Source organism: Cyrtonyx montezumae, unplaced genomic scaffold (assembly GCF_038088225.1).
Source record: "Cyrtonyx montezumae isolate F1298 unplaced genomic scaffold, pur_monq_1.0 scaffold_7, whole genome shotgun sequence".
Taxonomy (NCBI): Eukaryota; Metazoa; Chordata; class Aves; order Galliformes; family Odontophoridae; genus Cyrtonyx; species Cyrtonyx montezumae.
The window spans coordinates 15,228,736-15,256,681 of NW_027072078.1; the positions used below are offsets into that span (position 1 = coordinate 15,228,736).

The 27,946-nt window shown below is 34.0% G+C and overlaps 2 protein-coding genes across 2 annotated transcripts in view; one reads left to right on the plus strand and one right to left on the minus strand.

The window, feature by feature from the left end:
- The window catches only part of ITGA4 (integrin subunit alpha 4), a 33,282-nt gene extending 18,523 nt beyond the window's left edge, over nucleotides 1-14,759 (plus strand). The window contains 13 exon segments of the mRNA XM_065750968.1: nucleotides 1,176-1,325; nucleotides 1,893-1,969; nucleotides 4,569-4,719; nucleotides 5,332-5,430; nucleotides 5,859-5,938; nucleotides 6,273-6,359; nucleotides 7,491-7,581; nucleotides 8,299-8,406; nucleotides 9,147-9,266; nucleotides 10,650-10,769; nucleotides 11,259-11,357; nucleotides 11,525-11,644; nucleotides 12,430-14,759. Coding sequence (XP_065607040.1) covers nucleotides 1,176-1,325; nucleotides 1,893-1,969; nucleotides 4,569-4,719; nucleotides 5,332-5,430; nucleotides 5,859-5,938; nucleotides 6,273-6,359; nucleotides 7,491-7,581; nucleotides 8,299-8,406; nucleotides 9,147-9,266; nucleotides 10,650-10,769; nucleotides 11,259-11,357; nucleotides 11,525-11,644; nucleotides 12,430-12,522 — 1,395 coding nt within the window. The 3' untranslated portion in view covers nucleotides 12,523-14,759.
- Nucleotides 14,760-16,323: 1,564 nt separating this feature from the next.
- The window catches only part of CERKL (ceramide kinase like), a 47,908-nt gene continuing 36,285 nt past the window's right edge, over nucleotides 16,324-27,946 (minus strand). Inside the window, exons 6-13 of the mRNA XM_065750484.1 lie at nucleotides 23,991-24,065; nucleotides 22,374-22,551; nucleotides 22,069-22,137; nucleotides 21,684-21,712; nucleotides 21,485-21,593; nucleotides 18,674-18,770; nucleotides 17,261-17,433; nucleotides 16,324-16,546 (exon numbers count right to left, since the gene is read on the minus strand). Of these exons, the coding sequence (XP_065606556.1) occupies nucleotides 16,465-16,546; nucleotides 17,261-17,433; nucleotides 18,674-18,770; nucleotides 21,485-21,593; nucleotides 21,684-21,712; nucleotides 22,069-22,137; nucleotides 22,374-22,551; nucleotides 23,991-24,065 (812 nt within the window). The 3' untranslated portion in view covers nucleotides 16,324-16,464. The remainder of the gene's footprint in view (nucleotides 16,547-17,260; nucleotides 17,434-18,673; nucleotides 18,771-21,484; nucleotides 21,594-21,683; nucleotides 21,713-22,068; nucleotides 22,138-22,373; nucleotides 22,552-23,990; nucleotides 24,066-27,946) is intronic.

Genomic DNA, 27,946 nt, shown 5'->3' on the forward strand with positions numbered 1-27,946 from the left:
ACCTAAATGAATGTTTCTTAAAGGAGCAATGGCAATTTGCCCACTTTTTTTACAAGGGTTGTATAGGCTGAGAGAGGGTTGACTGACAGCTGACCTTGTACAGATTTGTACAGATTTCTATACCAGCATCAGCATGTATTTGTGTAGGAGGAAAGATATGATTTGGCTCATCAGCTCCTATAATCTATCATTAGTATCCTTTCTTCCATACAGCTCAATTTTTTTTCCAATTTTTAATTAATAACATTAAAAGCATCTCCACCCACTGAGGTTTCTGTATGAAAATTTTTGTGATGCTCCTAAAATTAAGTGTAAATGTCTGTCAAGAACAGTTCTGTTCATGTGCATTTCATGTATTTTAAGTAAAGAGTAATTAATAGCCAATTAGTGCACTGAAAATAATATAAAGCAGATGCAGAGGAGACCCTGTGGAAAATTATGAATTAGATTTCATGTCATTTGGTGAAAGCAAGCTTGCAGCTAAGAATTAAAGTAGTGGCCATGTGGAAAGACAACAGTGTCTCTCTCTTAGGGAATATTTCAGTCAGGTCTGCTCTTGTTGGTGCTCAGGACTTCAAGTTGTTCAGTTTTCACAAGTGGACAGTTTGGGCTCTGATCTCCAATATTCTTGCACCGTGAAGGTTTCATATGGAAATGATGTACTTTATTGAGATGTTTAATCTCCTTAATATGGAATAGGAAATACAAAGGCAGAAAAATAAAATATCGGTATGAACTGATTGAGTGGTACTGAAAGAGAACTCCTTTTGATTTCATACAGAAACATCCATTGGTTTGTTTGGCATTATCCCACTATTTGATTTTTTTACCTTTTAGCCTACTTTTACTGCTTTTGTAATTCAGTAGTACAAGGCAGTATTGTTGATGGAATTAAAATAGATCACTATTCAATTAGACTTATTTTAATAAAAATATGTGTTCTGAAGTGCCTGATGCTATCAATGAACATATTACGATTTTCTGCATTTCTGATTAACTCTTTCATTGATAAAGACATCTGGAAAAATATTTAAACCATATGGTATTGGAAATTATTTTACATGTAGAAAGCAATAAGTGATCCTGTTTTACTTGGTTTTAAGGCTCCACATAATTTCTAAAACATACGCATACATGTCTATATGATTAACTTATTAGGTTTCCAATTTTCATAGAAAGATGTAAGGGATATCTTGACTCCTGTACATGTTGAAGCAAGTTATCGTCTGGGGCAACATATTCTACAGAAAAGAGAAACTCAAGAGTTTTCTCCACTCCAACCAGTTCTTCAAAGGAGGAAAGAGAAAGATATTATAAAAAGCAAGGTTAGTGTATGATGTCTTCTTTCAAATGCAGTAAGTAAATATTCACATTTTTATCTTCAATTAAAAGTAGCATCAAACAAAATTTTGACACGTTTTGTTTTAGGAGCCACAGAGTTAAATAAGGGAAGTTGCTGAATGTAGTGACAGTGATATAAATGTGCTCTGTGGCACACTGATAATCAAGGCACAGACAGAAGCAACTCATGGTATCTCTAGTCTCATCAGACATACAGTTTGATAAGTCTGTGTAGTAGTTAAGTCTTTCAAGAGTTACTGTTGTATCATGAAAGAGACATCAGAGAACTCAGCTCTGGATCCTCTAAAATGCACTGCTTTTAAAATCAGCTGAAAATGCACCACTGGTTTAATGGTGAGAGATTAAATACTAGCTTGGAAGGCCTTTCTGTAGATGTTGGTGCACAGAATGTGTTTGCAAAATGGCAAATCATAACCTATTCTAGGACCAAGGGCCATTAGCCAATTCTGTGTATTAGTAACAAGATCATACATTTATTTTTTAAATGCCTTTTTTTCTATTTGTTTGGTTTTGTTTTTGGTCTCTTATAGTTTGTTTTTGCAAGAATTTGCTCCCAAGAAAATTGTTCTGCTGACTTGAGAGTTTCTGGAAAAGTTACTTTTCCAAAGTAAGTATAGATTAGATTTTATCTAAATTGTTCTTTATTATCTTGAATGTAAATAAAATGAATTTGCAAAAGTTGATTATGAACTCCCTAAAAATACATATAAGGAAGAAAACTCAGTTTAGTTGAAGAATATTAAAATCATAAATCTTCCAGGAAATGTAACAGAAATCTTCCTAACTGAAGAGTTATTCTTGCATAATTAGAAGACTCTACAGCTCATAAAGTGACATCAATCTGACAAAAAGGTACAGTTGTATTCCATGCTTCACACATAAGCATGCTAAGTAAAAGAGCACAATTTTCATTCAGAACTCATAGTTGCTGATAAATTGACAAACTCGGTTACTTCTGCAGCTTTCACAAAGATGCTGTACAAGGAAGATTCTTCAGTTTCCTACTAAGGCCTTTCAATTATAAATAAATTGGTTCCTTCTCTTCACTTACGTAAGAATATTACCATCTTCAGTTTTATACTGCTGAGATACCAGATGGTTGAGAATTCTGCAATATTTAGCCTCTTTTTCTGTAGACGAATTAGCTTGCATTTTCAAAAAATAATTTGATTTGGTATTTTTTTTTAATTTACAGTCCAGTTTTCTTTGAGATTCCCTTTAATGTTTCAGTTTTTCTTATTCCTTCCAATTAGTTATCATGATGAAATCCTGTGTTATTCTGCAATATCATTAATGCACTTTCAAAATATTTAAATAAAATTATTATCTTGAAGAATGTCTGTTAAACCAAGCCATTCTTTGAAAAATATACTTACATTTATCTTCTTCTTTAGAAAGTTTGATGTCATGTGCTCTCATTTGTTTTCAACACAGATATTAGCAGTTAGTTTTAAGTTAAATTTTATCTTCATAATCTTTTTCTTTATTCAGTATTACACTTTGCATAAAGTCAGCCCATTTTATTACATCAAAACCAAATGAAAACAGTGCCGGTTGTGAATCTCTAGTAAGGTATTTTGTCTGAGGCTTGGATTTTCTTATGTAGTTTATCACTTTTAAAGTTAATTGTGCTTTAATCACGATACAAGGTTTATCTCATAGAACATCCTCAAATGACACAAAACAATGACAGCAAACACGTAATGCTGATTAATCACACGTGGGTGATCCTGAGCACAAGCTCTTTCATCTTCATAGATTTCAGAATAAGATTACTGTATTTTTTCCTACTTTGACATGTAATCGATAGCATGAGTCTAACGTCCTTTCATTTTCTTTAACTTTCAGGCTTTTTTTTTGTTTTTGTTTTTGAAATGATCATAAACTTCTCAGAAGGAAAGACTACAGCATTTCCATTTGCAATATTACTAATGTGATTTTGTAAGCACTTCAAAGATCTAAGAAAGGGGAACAAATTACAACATACCTGCTTAGCATTAGGTACCAGCAGCAGCTTTTCAGTGTAAATAAATAGGCTAAATATCTTGATAAAGTGTGAAGTATCACCTTAAATTGCATTGCGCCCCTGGTATCTCGATTAAAAACTAGTTAGCTGTGAAACATTAATTTATTTTGTCTAGACAGAATGCATTCATTATCCTTGAACGGCAAAGCAAACGCTTCTAGTCTTAAAAGAATGAAATCAAATAGGGGCATTGATGTAATGCTTTACTTACTTGCCTAATTATGAGTCTTTGTGTATACACTATCATGTTTTGTTTAAATTGCTCAGATTTTGGCCAGCTCTGTAAATTTCTAGTCCGCATCATACATTTTTTAATGAAGAATGAAATATGATTACCGGGGAAAAGCTCTGGTTCAGCTTTGTTGTTGTCCCAGATGTGCACCTGGTGCTTTTGTGTACTTCGATGTTAAGCTGGGAGGCATCTTTGTGACAGTGTGTTGTTAATGAGCTTGGCTTTAATGTGTATAAGAGGACTGAATGGTAAGCACATAAGAAGTAAAATAATTTTAAAATTTAACCTAAATTTAATCAAGCTACTGAAATGTTAACATTGTGTTTCTCTTTAATTCGCTTTTGTCTTGGAACCTATCTGCTTATGCAGTGCTTTTACCTTCTGTTACTTGTCCAAGTGCCAGATTCTTTCCCAAAGGTGTTCAGTGACTAATGCCTTGGTTTTAAGCCAGAATATCTGATAAATGTCTATTTCTAGGCAACGCTTCTACAAGTCTTAATTAAACTTTAATGTCAAGCTGAAGTTTACTTTTAGATCCTCATAGGGCTTTTGTACTTGTAACACGATTACAGAACATCACATAGATCATAAGATAGGCATGATTGGCTACCCTCCTTGTGACCTGTGTCGTATTAACTTGAGTGGATTATGAAATAATGTCTGAAAATAGTGCATCGGGAGCACGCTGATATTCTCTTTTCTAAGAAAAGGCCCTATCCCATAAAAAGCCAGAAGCAGTGTCTGTTAACACTTTTCATATCAGTAGCCTCAGGCTCTCAAAGGGGCACAGTAGTGAGTTGACCGTTGTCTAATCTTAATAATCTTAATGATTTCCAGCTCAGTCTTTTTCAGAACCAGATGAAATTAACTAAAGGAGCAGGAGAAAAAAATGTTTTGCATATAAGCTGTATATACAATTATTTTTCACTGGTGTTATAATCTTTGTAGGCCTCATGATAAGAAAATGTACCTTGTCGTTGGAAGTACAAAGACTTTGTTGTTGAATGTTTCTCTGCACAATGCTGGAGATGATGCATATGAAACTGTCCTCCACATTCAGTTCCCTAAAGGCCTTTATTTCATCCGAGTTCCAGACTTGGTAAGGACGAGAAAATCTGCCAAACAGTAATCCTTTGATATTATTATTTCTCAGCCAGATATTTTCCAAGTATGGTAATGAATAGTTGAGTTTCTGAAAATTAACCCCTCACACACACAAATTCAGAAAGCTGACAAGACTACTTTTGAAGTTCTTAGATTTCTACCTTCCTAAACCACAGAATACGTGTGATTTAATCAATGCTAGATTGCTTTTGTATAATTTCAACAATGAGATGTGGTAACAGTAACAAGAGAAGATTGATTTTGAAATACATTTCCATATGTTACTGCAACTTTGGTTGGATCATGTTTCCAGTGATCACAAAAAACTTAGATCTTCTCCAGTCTTATGAAGAAGTCACAGATATAATTATTTTCTTTTTCTGTTATCTTAAAATAACTGATCCCACAGTGCTCTGTATAAAGTGACCACTTAAACATCTCAGCTTCTCTGATTAAAAACAAAATGTGAATGGGTTGCATTTATCATAAAGTCATAAATAGTATGAATATTCTATATATTTTTTAATAGTACAATTAGAGTCTGTGCAATTTGAAGTGTCTGAAAGTAAGTTTTGTTTACATCATAAGTAATTTTCCTTAATTTTAGGAAGAAAAACAGATACACTGTGAAGTATTAGACAAAGATATTCATGCAGTGAAACTTGAGTGCAGTGTTGGTTATTTGTATGTAGATCAAAAATCAAAGGTAAGCTATACCTAAATTTTATGCTTTAAAAACACACTGAATATGTTAATAAAATTTTCAGGAAAAGAAATATTTTGCAAAATCGTTTACTCATTCTAAACTAACATTTCTTGTAATGTTGATATCTGCTGGAATATTCTCTGGATAAAAGTCATTAAGGGAAAACATTCTTTTCCTTGTGTATCACATGATGGTTGTCAGCTTCCTAGACAAGTAAATTGACTAAGGCTATGAACAAATTTTTTAGACCAAGAGGAATAGAAGATGTTAAAAAAAAATGTATTTAGGCCTTATTTTTTATTTTTTTAGAAAGAGCAAGAAATTATAGATGATTTTAATAAAATATTTTGATTAAAACTGTGTTAAGATACACTAACATTTAAAAAAGGATTCTTTTTTTTTTTGTTGTTGTTGTTGCTGTTGGACAGCTGGATTTCAGTTTCCCTTTGGATGCAAGCTCTTTCACCAGAGCAGATGACGACCTCAACATCATCATTAATGCTAGCTGGTAAAGTCTAATAAAAATTGCTCGATTAAAATTATTCTTAGATTTTCAAAACAGAATTGAGAAAACTGAAAAGCCTTACTGAAGCACAACTACAAGAAAGCACATCCACTACAAAATCTTTAGAAAAATGGAAATTTGAAAAAAAAAAAACCAAAAAACTGTTTAATAAGCAGGTTTATGCTAGTATAAATCTTACTTTTTAGTGTCTGGCATGCTGTTAACAATAAAATTTTAAGCTTTTAAGAAGCTGAAAGATTATTAGCATTTGTTTATAGAAATAATGTATAGCATATGGTAATGCATTCTATACTGATTTTTCTTGCCTGTCTTTTAGCAAAAATGAAGATAAGAACATGTTACTGGATAACATGGTGGCTGTAGCTGTACCTCTAAAGTATGAGATTGAGTTAAATGCTCATGGGTAAGTCAACTCTTGATATTCCTGCATATCTATGACTGTTGTCTTATTTCTGTTCTGAATTCCCAAAGCTTTTAACTAGAAGTGTGAGGTAGCTGAAAAATCCTGGTACTGAAATGGTACAGCTATCCTGGAGTCTGCCCTTCAGAGCTCTTGTTTCCACTACTGTGAGATGAGGTCATTAATATCAATGGTGCTATTTCATTTTCTTTAAACAAAGTTCCTTCCAAAACTGAAGAACTGGGCAGGATGTGTCGTTCAGTTTCTACAAAAAATTTGAAATAAATTGTGAATGGAGCACTAACACTGGAATTCTGAGTCTTTTAAGTGTGCAGTTTCTCACTTGTGTGAGAAACCCCCCTGAATGACATAATTGTTCACAGAGTCATGAAAGAATCTTGAAAACCTGCACAAATGAGGTCTTACATACTAAGTATTATAAATGAATGCTAATCTATGAACCAACATATATATTCTATCAATTACTGCTGTAACAGATGGCATAAGTTACTAATTCTAACGCAGTGAGTTTTATAGCAGTATTTTACTTGGCTATCCAATTAAATAATTAAATGCCTCAGGAAGAGAACAAAGATATATCAGACTTTTATAGCAGCTTGCTCTTGATGCCTTGTTTTCTTGATTCTCTGGAACAAATGGTCTGGAGGTTTCAATCAGTTTTTGAAAACTTAAGATAGAGATGAAGACAACAGTAGGCTTTCAGTTCTTTCTAAGGAAAAAAAGTTGCTTCAGGTGGATGCTGAAGAGAAGAGCAACCGTTTCTCACAACACTGTTCATTTTGTTCTGCTGAATGCATTTTTCAGTGTGAAATTAGATTGTGATATTGGAGTTTTTTTGCCTCAGATTTCTTGCTTTACAAGGACCATATTCTGGGTTTGTTGAGGCACATTCACAGAACATAGTATATGGCGAGCTTTTGTGACCTTTTCTCTTTTATCTACCTTAAGTGGAAGTAGTACAGAGGTGCATTTCTACTTGGTGTTCCTGCCTTTAGCTAATAAAAAGTTTGAGTAATTATTTTTTTGGCATCAATGCTGTAGGAGATCTCATAGTGAAAGAAGTTACCTAATGCTACGTATCAAATCTATTAAATAACTTCTAAACTGTTGTAGATTTGTAACACCAGCTTCATTTGTTTATGGAACAAAGGAGAATGAAGCATCAGTTACATGTATGGAGGAGAGTATCAACTTCACTTTCCATGTAAGTAAACTTTTCTTTGTAACTCTGTTATCCTTGCATTGAAGAATAATGTTTAGAATTTCAGTGTATATTAAAACAAACTACATGGTCAATAAGTTTTTAGAAATAGAAGGGCAAAAAACAATTTTTAAGCATTAGGTGATGGAAAGTGGTTGTTAATCCCTCCTAGAATACTTGCTGGTTGTTTTTTGGTTGGTTTGTTTGTTTTTGCCTGGGCACTGTTTCACTGAATGTTCAAACAAGAAGATACTTACAGACACAAGATGAAAGCAGTAGAGCAGTTGTGATTGGCCATTTCTGCCATTAAGAAACTCTAAAAGAAATTATCTTATGGTAAGCAAGTGAAAGTAGGAGCTATTTACAAGAGAATCTATAGGTATCAAGATTTGTCTCCAATAGATTAAAATCAGGAGACAGACTTAAGTCTCTTACTTCTTTCTGCACATTCTCCTGGAAGGCAGTCTGTGTAACCTTGGGGCAGTCATCTCGGATATGCACCACTTACTCATTGGGTTCAGAGAAGTATTCTGTAATCCTGCAGAATGAATTAAGCAGTCTTTATAAACATTAAAGCTTCTAGAAGAATCCAGTTGCATAACAGCATAACAATGTAGGAGCTACCCTGTTCTGTGAAGTTCATATGTTCACATATGTATATTTGTTATTTGAATAGCTACCTTGAATCAGAGCTTTAAACATAGCATTTTTCCCCACCAGGTTATCAATGTAGGACCCAGCATGGCTCCAAATGTAAACTTGGAGTTAATGATACCTAATGCTTTTCCACCACATGACTTCAAATTATTCAATGTCTTGGATATCAAGGTAAGCACATGTTATTTAATATTTTACTATATCTATATGAGTTCTATGAATACCAGAAGCATAGCAGGACTTAGGTACTAAGTATGCGTTCAGTTTTTATTCCTATCTTTCAGTCCTGCCTAATACCTTAGGTACTTAGTAGAGTTCTACTGAATTCAGTTAATCCATCTGTGCAAAGCCTGATTTTTGGCATGCATTTGTGTTCTGTATTTTTCAATTCACTCCTGATATTAAGTAGCAGAGTAAAGTGTATTTTTTTATTTAAAAAATAATAATTTCTGCATTGAACAACTGCTTGAAGACTCTAGTCCACCCATCAGCCTTAGTTATTTCACATCAAACATATAGTACACAGTCCTTCCTTTGTAAAACGTGAATATTCATGAACTAAAAATCAGCAGCAGCTAAAATAGGATACAATAGATGTCTTATGTCTACAATGTCTATATATATATATGCCTACAGTTGTTGATTCAGATGAACACAGTAAGTTCAAGACCCTTTCTGACTTACTATATTTTCTACTCCAAGTGTTCTGTGTAACTCGCTGTAACAGGGAAGTGTAGAAGTATATTAGCTATAGTAAAGCAGGTTGAGTAGGGCTATAATGATCTTCAGCTCCATATATTCAAGAAATCTAAAAATAAAAGTTATCTTCCTTTTGAGCTGCTTTCTTTTAAGAAATCTGACTTCTGTTCATAATCTGATATTTAAAATCAAGCAATGATTGTTATTTTCAGACAACATCTGGAGAATGCTTCTACAGTGAATATCCAAAGAACTGTAATGCAGCAGAAAAAACTGAAAACATATTGAAGGATGTTGTCATTTTCTTTTCAAAGCCTGCTAAAAGACAACTGGTAAGATCTATATTTTAGCATCACTGGGAAATGAATGATTGTATGAATGAGCCTTAAGATAGAGTTATGTATCTTATATAATGAGGTTATCAGAGCACTCTTCCAAGGATTTGTGCTGGGACCTATAATACGTTCAACATAGTTTAAGTGATTTAGTGAATGAGGTGAGAACTGAGGGGAAAAGGTTGAATAACATCATTTCTCCAGAGTTGGTATGCATGACAATTACCTATGGCAAACTGCAGAAGTGTTATGTAATTGAGTGAGTGGGCAAGCTGAACAGCAGATGAAATTCAGTGACAAACTGAGAATTATGTGTACAGAAAAAGTAGTTGTTACTTATATGAAGTTACTTACATGAAGTATACAGTATACAAAATGTTGCCTTTTCCAACAGGAAAGAACATCACCAAAGGCAAGCTGTGCTCATGGTAGGACTTCTTACTGAAGGATGCTAAAAATAATTTTGAGAGAGGTTATACAAGTTAATAGGACTGAAAGTCACTGATTCTGAATATAGAGAAAATCATTTCAGCTCAGGAAGCTCCATACTAAATATAGTTGGGAGACTGAGAGAACATCACAGGTGCCTGGCCTGTTCAGCTTTATATCCCTGTTGGAGTTCAGATACTTGAATATGTAGTCCAAACCAGAATGGCTATTATAGTGTTACATTGTCAAGGGTTTGTTCTCATTGAAATCTCAATGTCCTAGAACTTGATAATAATGTACAGTTTTAATACTTTCATCTTAAAAATAAAAAACCCACAAAGTTGACCTATTAGATATTTTTATGTGAGGTTTTAAGCAAGCACATTACAGAATATCAAAGACTTCTCAAGAGTAACTCTGCACTAGAGTATCAAAAGTATTTCTTTCAAATGAGGACTTAGGTAATGAAGTCTTGGATAAAGAATATAATCATGTAAAAGCTTGCTTTTCTTTCTTCATCAGAGTTGAGGGAAATAGTACAAGCTGTCAGAGTATGAATGCCCTATTACACTGCAGTATTTAAGAGGTACTTTTATATTTCTGATGCTGGGTATCATAAAGTCATTGCCATATATAATTTCTGAAGTAATATAAAAACATACATGCAACCAACTTAACACAATTATCATTTTTCTCTAAAAAGAGCAATCTTTTAAGAAAAAATGACCCATTGTGTTATATAACTATTGGTTTGGTGCCTTGTACAGTTCCTTTATCATCAGTGATAAACAATTCATGGGTTGAGAGTGAGAGGTGTCAGTGGAAAGCTACAACCCCTGACCTTTCAAGAACAAGCATGGAGCTCTTGTTTTACTCATTTCCAGAGTGTCTTTAACATTTAAGTTACACACTTGATATATTCAAACTTTAATCTTTCCCTCCCCTCTGCAGTACTGCATGAAAAATGACAGCCTTTGCTTACAAATACATTGCAAGCTTGGAAACATGGAAAATGGAAAAGAAGCAACTATTCAGTTGCACCTGGAGGCTACTCCTTCGCTTTTAGAAATGGTAACACATTAATTTTTCATACTTGAGAGGCATTTTTCAAGGCTTATTTTTATTATTCTCTGCATATAATTTCTAGATATTAATAGTAGATCTAATCAATGATATATATTACATATTCTATGTTTTCAGTACTAGGTTTGCAGGTGATATATGAAAATGCAAACCACTTAAAGATGTGTTTTAGATTATCACTTTATATATTTCTTCGCCTATTCTGGCTGGGTTCTGTGGAATTTAATTCCAACTCGTAATTGTACTTTTCTAAGAAAAGCAGCATGAATTTAGTGTTGAGTAAAACCCAACCAGGCTTCACTCCAGGTTCTGGTACTAATTTATTTTGTGATTAGAAAAAGGCATAAAAATGCCATGTGTGTTTGTGTGACATTCTGTTTCTGTGAGCAGCTGTGTTACTATTTTTGCTGGATAAGAATTAACATGTTGAAGTTACTTTTAAAAAATGTGGGATTTTATGTTGCTATTTAAAATCAGGATGATGCATCTACCTTGAAGTTTGAAGTAAGAGCAACAGCCTCACCAGAAAAAAACACAAAAGTTATTGAACTACAGAAGGACAAGCAAGTTGCACACGTAAGAATTCTCTTACTGAATTTATTTTAAACTAGAAAAGAAAAAGCATTCTATACATATTTAGCCATAAACATTGAAGACAGTGTTCATTATTGAAGGATGTAATTCATTTTCCCCATTTTGTTACTAGGAAAAAAAATAACATTAAATTTATTTTTCACCTTCAGGTCTATTTGGAAGGAGTGCACCACCAAAAGCCAAAATACCATGTCACTGTACTAATTATTGGAATAGGCTTAATAGCTGGTATTACCTTGTTTTTGCTGCTTTCACTTATATTATGGAAGGTAGGTTTCCAATATTTCTCCATTGTTCTCACACTAAGAATTCACACTTTTAGAGGATTTTTGGATTCACTAATCCAGCTTAAGGGATAAAATAATGTTTTATTATCTTTTCTTTCTAAAGATATACGACTCCTAATATAGTGCGTTTTCAAAAATACTTATCCATTTCCTTTTGTTTTATTTTATACGTATTCTTCATTTTGCATTATTCAGTACTGTAAATCCCTTCAAGGTTTTTGTGCCATCTAATGAATTATGTAACTTCATATAAATTTAGTTGTTTTTGTGGAGTGATACTGCACATTTAACATCACTTGACACATGATCAGTAATTATTTACAAGATAGTTTCTTGTCAGAATAAAATGATTTAAACTACTACATATATGTTAAAAAATCCTGTTCAGAACGAACTAAGAAAACGAAAGAAGTTCATTGTTCCATATCTACCACATAGTTATGATATTGTTAGTAACCTTTACCTGAATGCAGACTTTCTCCATCGTTTTTCCCAGGAAGTGTAGAAATGATACGGATTAAACTGGAATGTCTTATTACCTTTTCACATTTTTTAAAAACACTGAATTCTGTGGACAGTTCTCACTCCTTACAGCAGGAGAGCTGCAACTCCTTCTTTTAATTGATGAGTACCACATGATGACTTAGTGTGATGAAACAATGACAGACACCATCCATTTGTAAGCACTATAGATGGATATTTTATAATAGTTATACTGCTTACATTTGATGGCATACATAACTTTGGAATCTGTTGGTGTATTTCAGATTGGCTTCTTCAAAAGGCAATACAAACCGGTCCCTCAGGACTTGAATAGGAGAGACAGCTGGAGTTTTACAAGTGGGAACAAAGATGACTAGAAGGACAAATAAAACTTATTTTGAAATGAAGAATTTCAGGTTAATTCACAAGAGAAACACCAGTGAAACAAAGTGCTCATGAGCTGACTTGCCCTTACAAAACAACCGTGTATTTCCTAGGTCTGTACTGATGACTACATCCTAGTGTTCAGTTATTTTTCTAATATGAAAATGGTAAAACAATTTCTGTTTTAAAGTCTTACAGTGGTATTTGAAATATCATCTCTGGTTTCAAACAGACAGAAGAACACTAAAGATAAAGAAAAGAATGATTACTTACTGGAATGAAGAGGTCTGAGAAAGTAAAATGTTACCAATTCTGGAAAATAAGATCTCAAATGTATCAGCATGAGTTATTTTTTAAATTTTCAAGTTTCAGTAATCTTTTGATTAAACATTCAAGAAGAAATTCTCCCTCATCCTGATTTGGCAGTTTTACAAGGGTACATTAGCTTAAACCAACAGAAGGACCATAACTAAGAGTGCACAGATGTAGAAAACAGCTATCAGAAGCACTACTGGGCTTCTAACTTCAAAAAGCTTTGGCTTCACAGGCACAGCTCTACAGTATTAGAGTTACTTAGCCAGGCAAGCCAGAGCCAGGAAAGCCAAAGGTAGATTTAGAACAGGGAATTCTGTGTGGTATCCTGGACATGCAGCACAGAATCCTCTGTCAGCTGTAGAAAGAGTAATGTATAGGAGATCATAAGTAGTAGCCATCTGTAACATGGTACTTGCAAAAATGACAGAAATTTTTTGTCCTTTCCTCAAATACCAGTGCCATGAGGTTTTGGATTTCTGCAGTGAAATATTTCTATGTGAGGGCTTTTTTAAGCAAATATTTATTTTTATTTATTTGAAGATTTTTTCTTTTATATAATACTTAGCATAGTAGTATTTAGTACCATTATTCTTCCAGTATCTGAAAGACAGACTTCACATGATGAGAAAACAAAGAAACTAATGTACCCCACCACAGCAAATGCCAACTGTACTGAGCCAAATTTAATCTTTAGATTGTCTACCTGAATGTATCTAACAAGCCATTTGGAGAGCTAGCGTGGGTTCTTGTGAAGTTTTTAGTCAATAGTCATCTAACCTGGCATCTTCAGAAGCAACTGAGTAGAAAGGCAAATGACTGAATGGAAACGTGGTTTAAACCACTGATCTGCTACTACAGGAAGTTTCAGCTAGATAAGTTTGCACTGCCACCTAGCTTTGGTGAAATAAATAATACATTCAGGAGAAAAATAAAAACCAGGACTGCTCCCCAGTACAACTGCAGGATCTAAGCTGTCATCAGTAACTGAATTTATGGCAACAGCAGTATGCAGTAAGGCTATTCTTGCCCTGTCTTTGATGTCTTTCTGAACTGTAAGGAGAAACAAGTTTAATACATACATACATTTTGAAGCTGCACAATTTATGAGAATTAGTTCAAAAACAATGCATCGTGCCTTCAACAAACAAACATTTTTGCAAATGGGTTGTATTTGGTGCTAGAAAAATCACACTGTCCACAGATTATAACGGTGTTGGGGACCATTTTGTGATTTTCATTTCCTTAATTTGATGCTAAAGTTGTGGATCCCTCTAAAGTAATTTTTCTCTCAAAAATCTTAGGCAGCATAAGGACAAATGAATGTGTATGTATTTATATATATATATATATATATTTCTGTGTTTGTATATCAAAAAACATGAAGAATGTGAAGAATGAAATACTTTCTTGCAAGTCTATGAAATGTAAGAGACGTTCATCTTTCAAATGGCTTTAGTGATTTTTTGCACTTTAACCAAAATGGCTTTGAACAGAAATTTGTTTGATATTACAGCATACAAATAAATATACCTCAAATGCTGGAAAAAGCATTGAAGTTCTTTTTAGTACAAACAATGCAAAGAAATGAAACTAAAGCATTTTATTTATCTTTGAATTAGTTTACATAAGTCAGCAAATGTGATAATGTTGCCTTGGAATGCTTTCTATTCAGATTTTGTTATTAACGTGTAAATGTTGGTTGCCTGTTCTCAAGATATGAAACAAAAGTCAATTTATAGTTATAAACAAGGTTGACAAAAATAAATGTACACTGTCTCAATGGTAGCAAGATTATAAAGAATCACTTGATTTTACTTTATTCAAGCGGACCCCAACAAGATAAGCACATGAATGCTGTTTCTTTTGTAAGTTCTTTTGTTACTTTTCAGTTATGTAATAAAAACAGTTAAATCTACTACATGTAGCTGGAATATTCTTTTCATACACCTTTAGGAAGCTTTATTTGAATTACCATAAGCATTAACATATTAGGTGCAATACCAAGTATATCAATATATAAATATCAAGTATAGCAATGTAATAGGAGACTACTCACTGTGACTCAGAGAACAGCCATCAGCTGAAATGAGAAGATCCCACTGAACATCAGGAAAATCCTTTTCCCCGTGGAGACAGGCCAGCACTGGAGCTCAGAGAGGTGAGATCATAGCCTTTCTCAAAGGCCTTGAGATCAGTTTGAATAAAGCCCTGAGCAGCCAGAGTTGAGCTTGCAGTTGGACCACTTGGACCAGGAGTTTGGGCAAGGGCCCTGTCATGCCCCAGTCAGCCTGCTGTGACCCTGCTTTGCCATCACTGCCCCCCAGTGCCTAGCAGAACTATAGCTGCAATGTTCCTGTAATGATTGCCTCTGAAAGATGCGTTTTATTGTCTATGAATTAGGCTTTTACTTCTGGACATGTTTGTCCACAGAAACTGCATGAGGTTTCCAACAAGTAACAGCTTGCTCTGAGAACACAAGTAGCCATCTGCAATACTTGAGTAGCTTATTTACTACCAGTAAAAATTTTTCACAAGATTTAAAATAGAGTAAAATATACAGCTCATGTAAGTCTGGTAAATAAAATCCCATGTAAAGGGATTTAATGAAATCTTAAACAAGTGGATTTCACAGTATACTGAACTGCCTACATAACGAAGACTTGCAGCAACTTGTGCCAGCCTTGAGACAATGCTGCTTTCAAACCATTGTGCATCAGCCTTTCTCATAACAATTCATAGACAAGCAAAGAGAACCACACACTTAGCCCTGTGTCAGTGCAGACAAACCTACCGGGCTGCTACTTATCATCATCTCTCTGGAAACTGGCTCTTCCTTTGAGAATCCAGTCTTAATTTGTATTCATCTCAAATAGTTGTAGTAAAATATTTAAGAAGTTACCTAAAAAAAATAAACACTCACACAAATATTTATGTCCTTTAAGACAGTTACCAAAATTTGAGTCAGTGACTAAAGGCTATTTACCACAAATTTATTCTCAGCAACAACAAAAACTATACTTAATAGTCCATCAGCTCTGTAACACATTCAATATTTTTTTTTCCTATGTACAACAAGTAGTCATTAGAATACCTTTGACATCATCAATGAAATACATCAAAGAAAGGCTGTATTACATTTGACTAAAAACTAATTTGAAAAAAATATTAAGGCAACATTGTAAGTGACACCTAGAAATAGAAATACCTGATCTATATACTTTGCCACTATTCCTCAGTGTGAGCACCATCTTATCTCCACTCACTAGTTCCATTTGAACTGACAACATGGTAACAACAGCAAACTCAAAAATATTTCACTTTAAATATACTGCAAAAGCTTGAATAATTTTAAAGAAAATAAAAAACTTTCCGTCTATTCTGACAGATCATTTCAGAACCCAAAATTTATAAAAGAAATCCATATAATTACATCTTTTTGTTAAGCCTAATGTTTTTTTTTTTTACTTGAAAAAATATATAACTTGATAAAATTTAAAACCAGAAATATAATAAACATCCTTTCTATTACAACTGAGTTCAATGAGTGCAAGAATGGGACCTTAGAAAAAAGAGCATGCAGGTGTGACAAGGACTCATACAGAACATGCAGTGTGTCCCTTCTATATGCAATTGCATGTTGCTTTGGAACTCTCCAGATCATCAGTGTTCACTCCATAGAGATTAATAAGTTGAGGATGCACCCTGTGAAGGGAGGAAGTCAAACTATCAATTCCATCAAGTCTTGCAATGTGTGCCTTTTTTTTTTTTTAAACAAACATACATGAAGCAGTATATGGAATAAAATCACATTAATTACATTTTGACTTCTCCTACAAGGTCATCTCTAGAAGTGTATTTTCGCAGTCATCCTATAATGGAATCAGTCTTCTATAGCTCAGACTACAACACTCTGACCCTGTGCACATTGCAGAAAACAAAACAAAACAAAACAAAAAAAAAGCCACCTCACATTTATTTCTACTGCTAATCCTCCAATTTCTCTCTATTAATATTTTTTCTTCAGTCCTATACACGAACCTTAATATCGAGCACCACCAAGTTTCCCACAATTGAACAACTATGTTTTTATTAAGATTACAAACAGGGCTCTCCAAGCTTACCCAAATAAGTCCTCCCAGACTCACTGAACTTCATGTTCACCTGTTCTCTTCTAACAGACAGAAGGGTAAAGGGCTGAAAGGGCATAAGAGGATCTGGAAGGCCATGGGAGTCATAAACCTTACCAGGGATGTGCACAAGGCAATGTGACAGAGTTCCTGCACAGCAGGACACAAAAATATTGTTCTTACAGTATTTACAACACTCACTTTTGGTGTAATTTGTATATATACACTTAACATTGTAGTACTAATCTTCTACAGGGATACTGTCCATAAACATAATACTCAGCCTTACCGAACATGAACTTCTGATGCTTCTACTAAGTCCCCATCTATATTCCAAGGGTAATTCTCTTCTGCAGCAGTGGCATTCAAATCCATATTTTCTTTGGCATCAAGCCCACTTTTAATTCTTGGTTGCACTTTTACTTCTTGAACTATGTATGTCTCAACAAAGGGAAAACTGAACTAAACAAAACACAGGCATATGTTAAACAAAGATGAAAGCTATAGGGGATGCTTCGCAACAAACTGGATTACATGAAATTAAAAACGTGGGGTTTTTTATTGTTTTGTGATTAGGATTGTTTTGTGGGTTTTTTTATCTTTTTTTTTTTTTTGCTTCTTAATTGTATAAGAACCCTTAACTCTATATTTGAACATGAGGCATTGTACATTCCAACTAGCATTTATAGATTAACCTATTATTTTTTATACTAAATAATGCCTCAGGGAAAGAAAAAGAAAAAGAAAAAAAATGTATTATTCGACTTGTATTCCTATATCAGACCTGTTCAATTTACAGATGAGCTGGTATATTTCTCACATGCCAAAATGGCATATGCTTTCAGAATACATTAAAATCCATGAAATTTTTTTTCTAACATTTGTTCATCACTGCCAGTGGTCCTGTCCTCAAATCTCAAGTGAGGCTCTAACATCTATCTATAATCTTTAACTGTAAAGACAAAAAAAAGCAAATCATTCTTCCTCCAAGGGTATAACTATAACATAATTGGAAAACACAAACTATTTCCTGAAAGTATCTATTAGTGCTGTCACATGGAACTGTCACCACCTCTATGACAAACTGTCAGTGGTTATCTAAGCCTGGACCTACCTGTAAAGCAAGTTCACATAACCCTGAAACATTTGAATGACTATCACAACGTTTAGGCTACACATGGGGCATTTAGGACAACAAGGCACTACGTTTAGAAGCTTCATTTTTGCTTCAAAAAGGCAATGTGACCACAGTTCTATAAACATTCAATAACTAGATGGTATAAATACCTGCTAAAATCAATGGTCAAAATCTAATGCTGTCAGTGTAATGTTTAGCAATATGCAGACATTATGGACTTCACCTATTTCTTACAGAGTTTCATGATGTCCCGAGTCTGTATTCTTGATCTTTTATACAAGATTTAAATACAGCATGCATTTTCTCTATTGTGCTGGAAAGGCTTTATTCCCATAAATCAATGGCACAACAAAAATACAGTTTAAACCACAACAGATGGGCTGAAATAGGCTAATCGGTATTAGTCTAGCGATTTAAGAAAAAAAAATCAGATAAAAAGGGGGCTAATGTATTCTGACAGGAAGCTAAGTCTCCTTATGAGGATGCTAACATTAACTCTTCTAGCATGTCTACTTTCATGATTAACTGTTCTTTTTATAATCACCAGAAAGAAATTAACAGTACCTGATTTTTCACACTGGCATATCTTTTCAGGTGTTTTATAAATTCAGTTCGGGAGGTATTTTGTACAACAATCAGAGCCATGCTTCCATTATTTAACCTGAAAAGCAGATAGACTTAGTTCCCCAAAGTAAACGCATGTTTGGAAGTTTAATAGGCTCTTTAAAAGCCTAGGTGCAAGAGCACATTAATAAAATAGTCATAATTTAAATATGTACTTTTTAAAAAGGCAAAATAAACCCCCATACCTTCATAGATCAATTAAAATGATGCAGTTGAAGTTATTTCGCAAGTTTGTATCTATAACATACACTGTAGTAATGAAATTTTATCAATACCTATAGTTTATTGAACACTGTGAATATTTAAATAAAAACACTTTCCTACTTAACAGCAGAGTTCTTGAACATCCCAGATTTGTTTTTAGATTTTCTCTCCAACAAAGAATGATTATCAGTAGTGTTATGATTAACCCCTCTCATGACGTGTGCAAGCATATATAACCCAGTGCAGTTAGATTCATTCAGCTCCACCATTAACTCTTCAGTTGCATTAATAAAGATCTTAATTTAACTATGCTGCTACTCAAACCCTCTTAGATATTCTCAGTAGAGTTCTACTCTCAACAGTTTTCAGATAGAATGAATAACTTAAAAACAGAAGGGAATCTTGTATAAAAGTACACATTAGAGGTTAATCAAGAAGAGATCCTACAATGCAGTTACTCACAGTGCTAGGTACCTACTTGCATTTCTAAATTTGGGTTAGACAATGATCCAGTACTATTTCACAGGCTCCTTAATGCAGCTATACCTTTTCACAGAAACTAACTGCCTGAACCTCAGTACAACCATTCCTAAGTCTCACCCAAGTTATGAAGAGAAACCAACTTTCAATAAGTATATGTAGTAAATGTACCAATCACTGCTGTGATTGTGTTTTATATATTCAGAAGATATATTTATTCATTCGGTAGGAGCAATTGAGAAATAGGTTAGAGTCATTTCAAAACATTGTTTTCCAGCCCACCACCACCATGCATCTCCCCACTTGGATCTTTCTGGCTATTTAACAACTGTAATTAAAACATTCTCAGACTACACTAAAGCACTACTTAGAAAGATAATTTTTTTACAGCCATGGAACAAGTCACATGGCACAGCATTATTTACCAATATAGAAAACACCAGAGATAAAATCAAAACAGTCGCCTCCTTATCATAATTTTACTAGAAAAGACACTGCAGGTTACTTTTAATTCTTTTAGAAGTCCAACCTGCAGTGAAGCATGACATGCTGCAAATTTAGGCTAGTATAAATAGAGGTGCAATACTCAAAGCATTCATTCATCTCCAAATGACTTCACATAGCAAAAAAAATCTCATGAGGAAAAACAGATCAGAGTGAAGTAAACTAGACATACTTAGCTGATATTACAATAACTGATCTTGCATCTCAAGCAAACAATGAAACATTTGTTTCACAAGTTGAAAAGATTTACAGTCAAGATATAATTAACTACAAGAAATGGAACAACTGTCTGAAATATTTACACTTCCTACCCTGCCAGATTACTTAATTCCTATGATAATTTTCAAGAAAAAGGAAAAAAAAATGGACTTCCTGGTATATAAGTTAAGCTACTCTGTTGGAGGAAGAATAATCTCATTCAAACCTGAAATAATTTCATGGAGTTGTCTTAAAGTTCCTTATCGCTGAGGAGCAGGTGTCACAACAGATGGAAAAAGAAAGCAAAGCTAAAAGACTATTCAGTTCTTGTCTGAAGGTTTCTGCTGACTGGAATATAACAGTAAATGCTGAACAGAGATAGCTTTCCTAAGTTTTCCTGGGAGGAGAAAGCAGCACAGCACTACCTTAAAGAATATGCACCTCAGCAGGACTCCTGGAGCTTAGAAAAATTCTCCATAATATCTTAAAAATATTTATACATCATTTTCAATAAGGCAAATCCTACAAGATCAGCAAGTAACTTGGAAGATAAGCGTCTGGCCAGTCTTAAGGCATATGCATTTTCGCTAAAGATAATTAAACAAAACAGACTAATTCCATAATCTTTTTTTTAATAGTAATATATAACTATAAGTAGTAATACTTTGTACACAAAAAGTTTCTGAAGTCATTTTTTGAGGAAGTGTGCTGCATTTTATGTACAAACGTGAAGTTCCTTCTTGTTATTATCCTGCTTAATTGTTAACTGAATACATCAGCTACAATGGTTTATCACCTGATAGCGCTATGAGCACCACAAAACATTCTCTCAACAGTGAGCCAAGGCATACTGACTCAGTGTTAACAACCATACATATTTGTTTCCAGAAACCCTAAATATAAAACTGCATTTCCTAAATTTGGCAAAAAATGAGGCAAAATAAAAGTATGAATTTCAGTTCTTGACAGAAGGGCTCATACTTCATTGTTCCTGACTGCAAAGCAGAAGATGAATGGCACATTTGCACTTAAAGTAAAATAAAATCCAAGAATGAAGTTCCTACATATAGCCAGAACCTATGACAGACAACTGCTCGATGACTAGTACTTAAGTCGGACTTGCCATCTAATTCAATCACAGCAATTATCTACTCATTATTCCAGTTAGACTACTTGACCCTATTTGCCTGATCCTAAAACTGATTACAATTCCTGGGATTATCAAGTCTGCTGCAGTCCACACTCCCTCCCCTGCTCCAGAGTCTAGACTACCTAAACACAGCCTTGTATTCTTGGAACAGCTGAGGTCTTAAGGTAAGATGTCAGAATTTATAGATGTGACTAATTCTCTAAACCTCTACTGACCTCGTATTAGGTGCCAAGCCTCTTGGTGCCATTGAACACAGACAAGGGATTGCCATAATGCTCACGTTCAGGAAGTCACCCTGAATTTTGTGCCACTGATCCTTGCTACCTAAATATAAATGAGTAATTCATATTATTCCATTTTAACCACTCACAGTTCTTTTTTTTTTTTTTTTAAATCATAAAAAGTAAGGCTTACCTTTTTTTTTGTTTTTCCCTTTCTTCTTTCTAGAAGGGTGAAAACATTTAGGTAAAATAATTTAAAATAAATTTAGCACTTAGAAACAAATATTTATTTGGTAAAAGAAAAAACATAGTATCTCATTGAAGGACAGAAATAATGGAATTGAACAGCACAGGAATATTAAGAGAAAGTCTGCTTTGAAATAAAAATTCTGTAGTCTCACAGCCAGAGAGGGACTATTTTACAAAGTGTGCAAGTTCACAGTTGTCAAATCTTTTTTCTTTTAAGATTTTATTTTACCTGATGATTAAATTTGAACAAAACAAAGAATTTCCACAATTTTCTCTTCAATGATACACATTTTTGTAGATTTGGGATTGTTTGACTCTGTTTTACTTACCTGTCATTCTCATGAGAGTCTTCCTGTGGAATTTGTAGAGGTAGAAATGATAATTCACATTTCTCTGTCCTGGAAAAGTATTTATATTTAGCGTAATATTTACTGTAATCCAATTTTCTGACTGCAAGACAAACTTTTATTCAAATTAAAATGATTTTAAGATGCTGAATATAACAAGTTTAGCAACCACCAGATGACAAGTCAAGAAAGCTAAACTACTGTTGTCTATATTTTACTATATTCATTATTGCATGTTCATCAAGAAAATGAGAAATACTAGAAAAATTTAACAACTTATGGCATACTTGAGATCTGCCAGTGTTTTGATAAAAGCAAAATCCTTTCGCTGATTGGAGGGCATCCAACGGTACTTTTCAGCCAAAGCTAGAGTCCTTGCACCAAAACCAAACATAGCTGAGAACCCGAAACGCAGAAGCCTGCTTGGAGTACTAAAAGTACAGGCATCTACTGGTTGGATATGACCTAAAAATCAAAGACAAAGATCAGAAATTACAAATAACATCAAACCCAATATAACGTATTTCCTTTTCACTTAATTTAACTGAGATACAGGCCTACAGAATCTGCTCAGGAAGTCAAGCTTTACTAATGGAAATTGGAATCAATTCAGACATTCAGGCTGTAAAAATACTCATTTCAGAGAAGAAAGTTCAGGGGCTCCAAAAATGTCAAAACTTTTATGGTAAAAATCAATCCAATCCATCAGGCAGCACATAGCATGACTTTCAATTACTATATAATGAAAATGCACGGTCACTATGTAATACATTTGAAACCTATGTTTGAGAATTCCTGAATTCCTTCAGTACAATGTTTCATCATTACAAGCAATTGGTGAAATGGTCACAAGTGTTCTTACTGTTATAGAACATAGCCATTAAATTTTATTCAAAACAAGGTATATAGTTTCTGGGTTTTTTTCCTATAAAAAACCTGTTTATACTATATTCACTGTCTGATTAAAAAAAAAAAAAAGATAGTTCCAGATATGTGCACAGACTGTAAGCTGTACTACCTAGGAAAAGGGCTTTGCCACTGCCGACTGCAAGGTCTAGAAAACACATGTTTAGGTGCTTCCTTCTTCATTACCCTCTTTACGGAAAAAAAAAAAAAAAAAAAGTATATTTTATTTTTTATTTATAAAACGTATCCTAAAGAAAACTTACTTTAGAAGAAACACTGACTTCGCTCAGCTAAGCATTTGCTACTTTCGAAGTCCTAGAAATACGGTTTGCATGGGCAAGCAACCTAGTTGTTCCTTTTAGCATGATCAGATCTTTACCTTCAAAACCCCATTTGTTGTGCAGATCAGACTGAATGGCTGAAAACTTTCTTACAGAAACTGCTAAGTATTGTTTTGTTGTTGTTGTTTTAAAGAACATAAACAGAACTAAACAATACTTTCTCAGAAATATGATAATACTTCCCTGAGAAGCCCAGTGCTAGCCACTTTCTCAAGCGTATTGCATTGTATTGTATCAAGTATTGCATATTGTTTCCTTTTGTCACCAGCAGGTGCATTAAATTAATTAGATGAGGATCCAACCAACCAGCACATAACAACACACAGAGTAACACAGTTCACACTATGTAGTCCAGAAAAAGTTACTCTTCTCAATAAAAGAACATCAGCAAGAGGAAATGAATGCCAGAATTGGGCATCATTGTACAGCAAAATTTGTTACCAGAAGATGAGATTCACAGCCTTTGTTAATAAGCTATGTGCAAAAAATATTTCATACTCCGTAAATCAGGACAGAATCATTTGGACACAAAAGTCTTACAATATAGTTTACAGTGCTATAGCATAACACTACGTGTTTTTTAAACAACTGGTTATGCCAAACCTCTAAGTGCTGCTTCACTTTTTAAAAACTGACACTGTGTCTGTAAGTATTTACCCATTACAATGTGCAGCGTTGCAGTCACTGCATGTTTGATTCCATAGAGAGTGTAGGCCAGAATATTAGTAGTACCTGCAAAAGTAAACACAAACTATCATAAATAGGATAGAAGATAGCAAGAAGTATATATTTATAGTATATATATATATAGCATTTACAGATAAAGAAATTGAGACACTTATTACATTTTCAAAGGGGAAAAAAAGGCCCCCTACATAAATTACTGTCTTGGTAACAGCAAAATGCTAAATAGTACAAATTAGAAGCAAACAAAATTCCAGAGATCTACAAAATCCTCTCTGTACATTCACTGATACATTGATAATTGCCATAAAATTCAAAAGCAAATATTGCCTTGCTTGTTGCTGTTTTTTACTCATTTCCCTTACAAATACTTTCTATGTAAGCACAATACTGGAAAAATGTACCAGCGTGCAGACTATCAAGGACACACCTGGGGAATGTTGTCTGTTTGTTAAGTTGGAAAAACAATACAATGTCAGGCCAATGAAAACATCAAGTTTCCCAGGCAAAATTCTACAAGATCTAGTCAGACAGCTGCTTTTCCCCTTGCAGATTACATCTTAAGTTCTTAGAAGTAGTAGCAGATATTGTTGATTACAATATGTCTATTTTACATTTAAGGAGAACATTATTGACTGAAAAATAGCTTCTCTTAGCCAAGTAGCAGAGCCACAGGATTCCATTTTACATAACTAGAACACCAGGACCTGAAGCCAAGCAGAGAATACTGAGCTTCTTTATAGCACTGAGTAAGGCATGAGTAATTCAAGAACAGATTAATTAAAATTACAAAAATTACAAATGAACAATTTAGAACCTAACGTTCCATAAAAGAGTGAGTTCACTTACTCAAATTTTCAAATCATTTTATTGTTGCTTGAATTATTTAATGTGTTGCAGCAGCAATAGACAACTCTGGTTGAAAAATTTGCCTTTAATTTTATGGATGCATTTAAATTTCTCTATCAACAGTAGGGGGAGAGAAGTGAGGAAAGGGAAGACATCATATTTCAAGTAAGAAGCACTCTATCTCAAAAAGCACTTTAAGAGCATCATATACCAGACTGAAAAATTACATTTGGCTCAAAACTTTGCGATCTTTGATGTCACTTCAGTGGTAGAAAAGCATACTAAGTATGGAAACATTGATGTACATCGTTGCACAGCTCTAATAGCTCTAAAGGAATCTTGTCTCTGTTATTCAGTAGTAGATGCTTTGATTTTTTTTTCCAGTAATTTATCTGAATAAGAATTTGTTTAAAATAAATAAATAAATAGAAAACCATGTGAATTTTGTCACAGTATCTCCCAGGGGACCTGTTACTTCCTTAGGTCAACTAAGCCTCTGTAAACAACCAAAGTGCTCAGAGCTCATGGAAAGCCTTCACAATGTCAGAGAGAGAATCTCTGAGTAAGAGCCTCAGGGCTCCTGTTACGTGAAGGAAATAAGTGAGGTACATATATCCACACAACAGACACAAAATATTTTTTGAAGTTTACATCCTCAGTGGTACTGGAAGTAATCTGATTATGTGCAGCTTTATTCTCTGAACAATTCAAACAGATTTGTAAATTAATTCACATATTTCTCAGAATTTACAGGTGACTATAATATTATTTTTCCTTTTCCTGAAGAACATATTTAAATATGCCCAGAAAATTTGGATTATGAAGCACTTTGAGAGAAGAATAAACCAAGTTCAATCTTAACTCTCTTTTTCCCACCCAAAGAATTTTTCTCTACATACAGTAACAGGAAGTTCATTTTATTATGTATTCTACAATGTAAGCAATTTATCTCCAGTAATTTATATCCAACAACTCAATGAAAAGTTTACTCAATTTTCCTTTCTTTACAAAATTGTAGTTCTAGATTCCATTTAATATTAAAATCAGCAACTTTTATCACTTCAATGAACATAAAATATAATTCCATACCGAAACCTTTGGGATAAAAAAAACAAAAACAAAAAAGAGATTTGACAAGGTACTCTTCACAGAATAGTATAAGCCTATGCTTACAGCATCTCATGTTTGAATGATTTCTGACATTTAGACTAGATTCAATTACATTTATTTGGTCAGTAAAGCTATAATAGCTCGAAGTATACAGAGATATCTCCTTGGGTCATATTATTGAAACTCAAAGTGACTTTTACAGGAACCTCTTTTTGAGGAGAAAGAAAAATATATATATATATGCTTTATAATTAGTAAACTGCAGATCTTTACAAGTTATGCAGTTATTCTTATAAATATTGTTTTTTTATGTCACCGAAGATCAGTCTAATAGAAGAGCACAGGGTAGAATAAACTTCAGAAGTTCGAGTTTGGTACCTCTTAAATTAGAATTCCTCATTTAAGTAAGAATAATTCGTTGATACAGATGGCAGCAAGATAACAAATAGCCAGGGCTGAAATCAATACCAATTTTCCTGCTGACTTTAATGGGAGTTAAATCTTATTCCTACTAAACAGGATAGCACAAATAATTGCATCCTTGTCTTAAATCTGTGGAACTCATTAATTTCTACAGAAGTAAACAAGGCAAATCCCCACCCTCTCCTGACTACTGGGACAGTAAGCTCTGCATGTATTCAAAAACGTTAAGTATTGCATGCAAGCAAGCCCTTCTGTGAGCTGCAGATCCAGAACAAGCACAGTTATACAGTAGGAAATGTCACCATCTTTTCCAGACAAAAAGCTCTTAATACATACCTAGCAGCATTTTGACCCTAACAGTGACTGAATTAAACATCCCACTGTCTAAGTCCTGTACAAGGAGGATGACACAAAGGAAGTTTATACCAAAAGAGATAAAATAACCAAAAATTATTGTACAAATAAAAATTTTAGGGTGAAAACTTTGCTGACTTAAATGGTAATTCAATAACATTGGCTTTAATGCCATGATTCATATTTTCAAGTCACCTAAACCTTTTTTTAACCCTATGTAAGCTTTGAATATTACTTACCAATAACAAGATGGTTCCCCTGAACACTACTGTATTACACTGCAGAAGCTAATAACCTCCTTTGATACTCATGTATGGGTTTTCTCCCCCCACAAATTATAGCAGTCACATTTTTATGTGACACTACAACTACTCGGTTTACTGTAAATCAGCACAAGAGATTTCAACCATATAACTCCAGCATCTTTATCAGCCAATTTTTTTTTAACAGAAACAAAAATAGATTTTATTATTCCAGCACCAGAATCCTGTTCTAAATACTCACCCTTTTTCTTGACATTACAAACAACTTCCTACAACCTCCATCCTACAAAATGCACAAAAGCATAACAGTAAGGACAAAGTATCTGCAGGTCACGTAAAGAATGACTGATGGAGGTACCAAACAGAAACTGTAGGGGAAAAATTGTCCTTGGATGTGCAAGCACTTCTGCAGTACAATTAACTTAATTAACCAGGCAACATGAATATTCATAAGGCTGTTAATGTCTCCCCCATCCAAACAGATAAATGTGATGTAATGACTTCCTAGTCAAGCATAGCTAAAATTCTGATGAAAACTGCACCAACATTTTGGTCCTTTGCCTGAAATATCACAGAAATTAACAGTCCCTCAGTAATATTTTATTTTACAAATTAATTGGAAACCATGAATTTATTTAAATGAACCACTTAGGACCAAAAGGCTCGCAGCCATTGGATACAGATTGACTCTTGCTCATCACAACAAGATCGCTTTCCATGTCCTCCTGCTCCCTGTGCAGCCCCTCAGCTGCTGTTCCCATAGCAACAAGCCCTTGCTAGTGGCTGGTGGGACCACCACAGTCCTCTCTACATCACCTCTCTAGCTAGCACCATAGGAGGGTAGCCTGGGTGCTACCACAATGGTGCTCTGCCAAAAGTATGCTTCCGTTAGATCTGTCTGCCCAGAAGGGAAGCAGTTTCAAAAGCAGC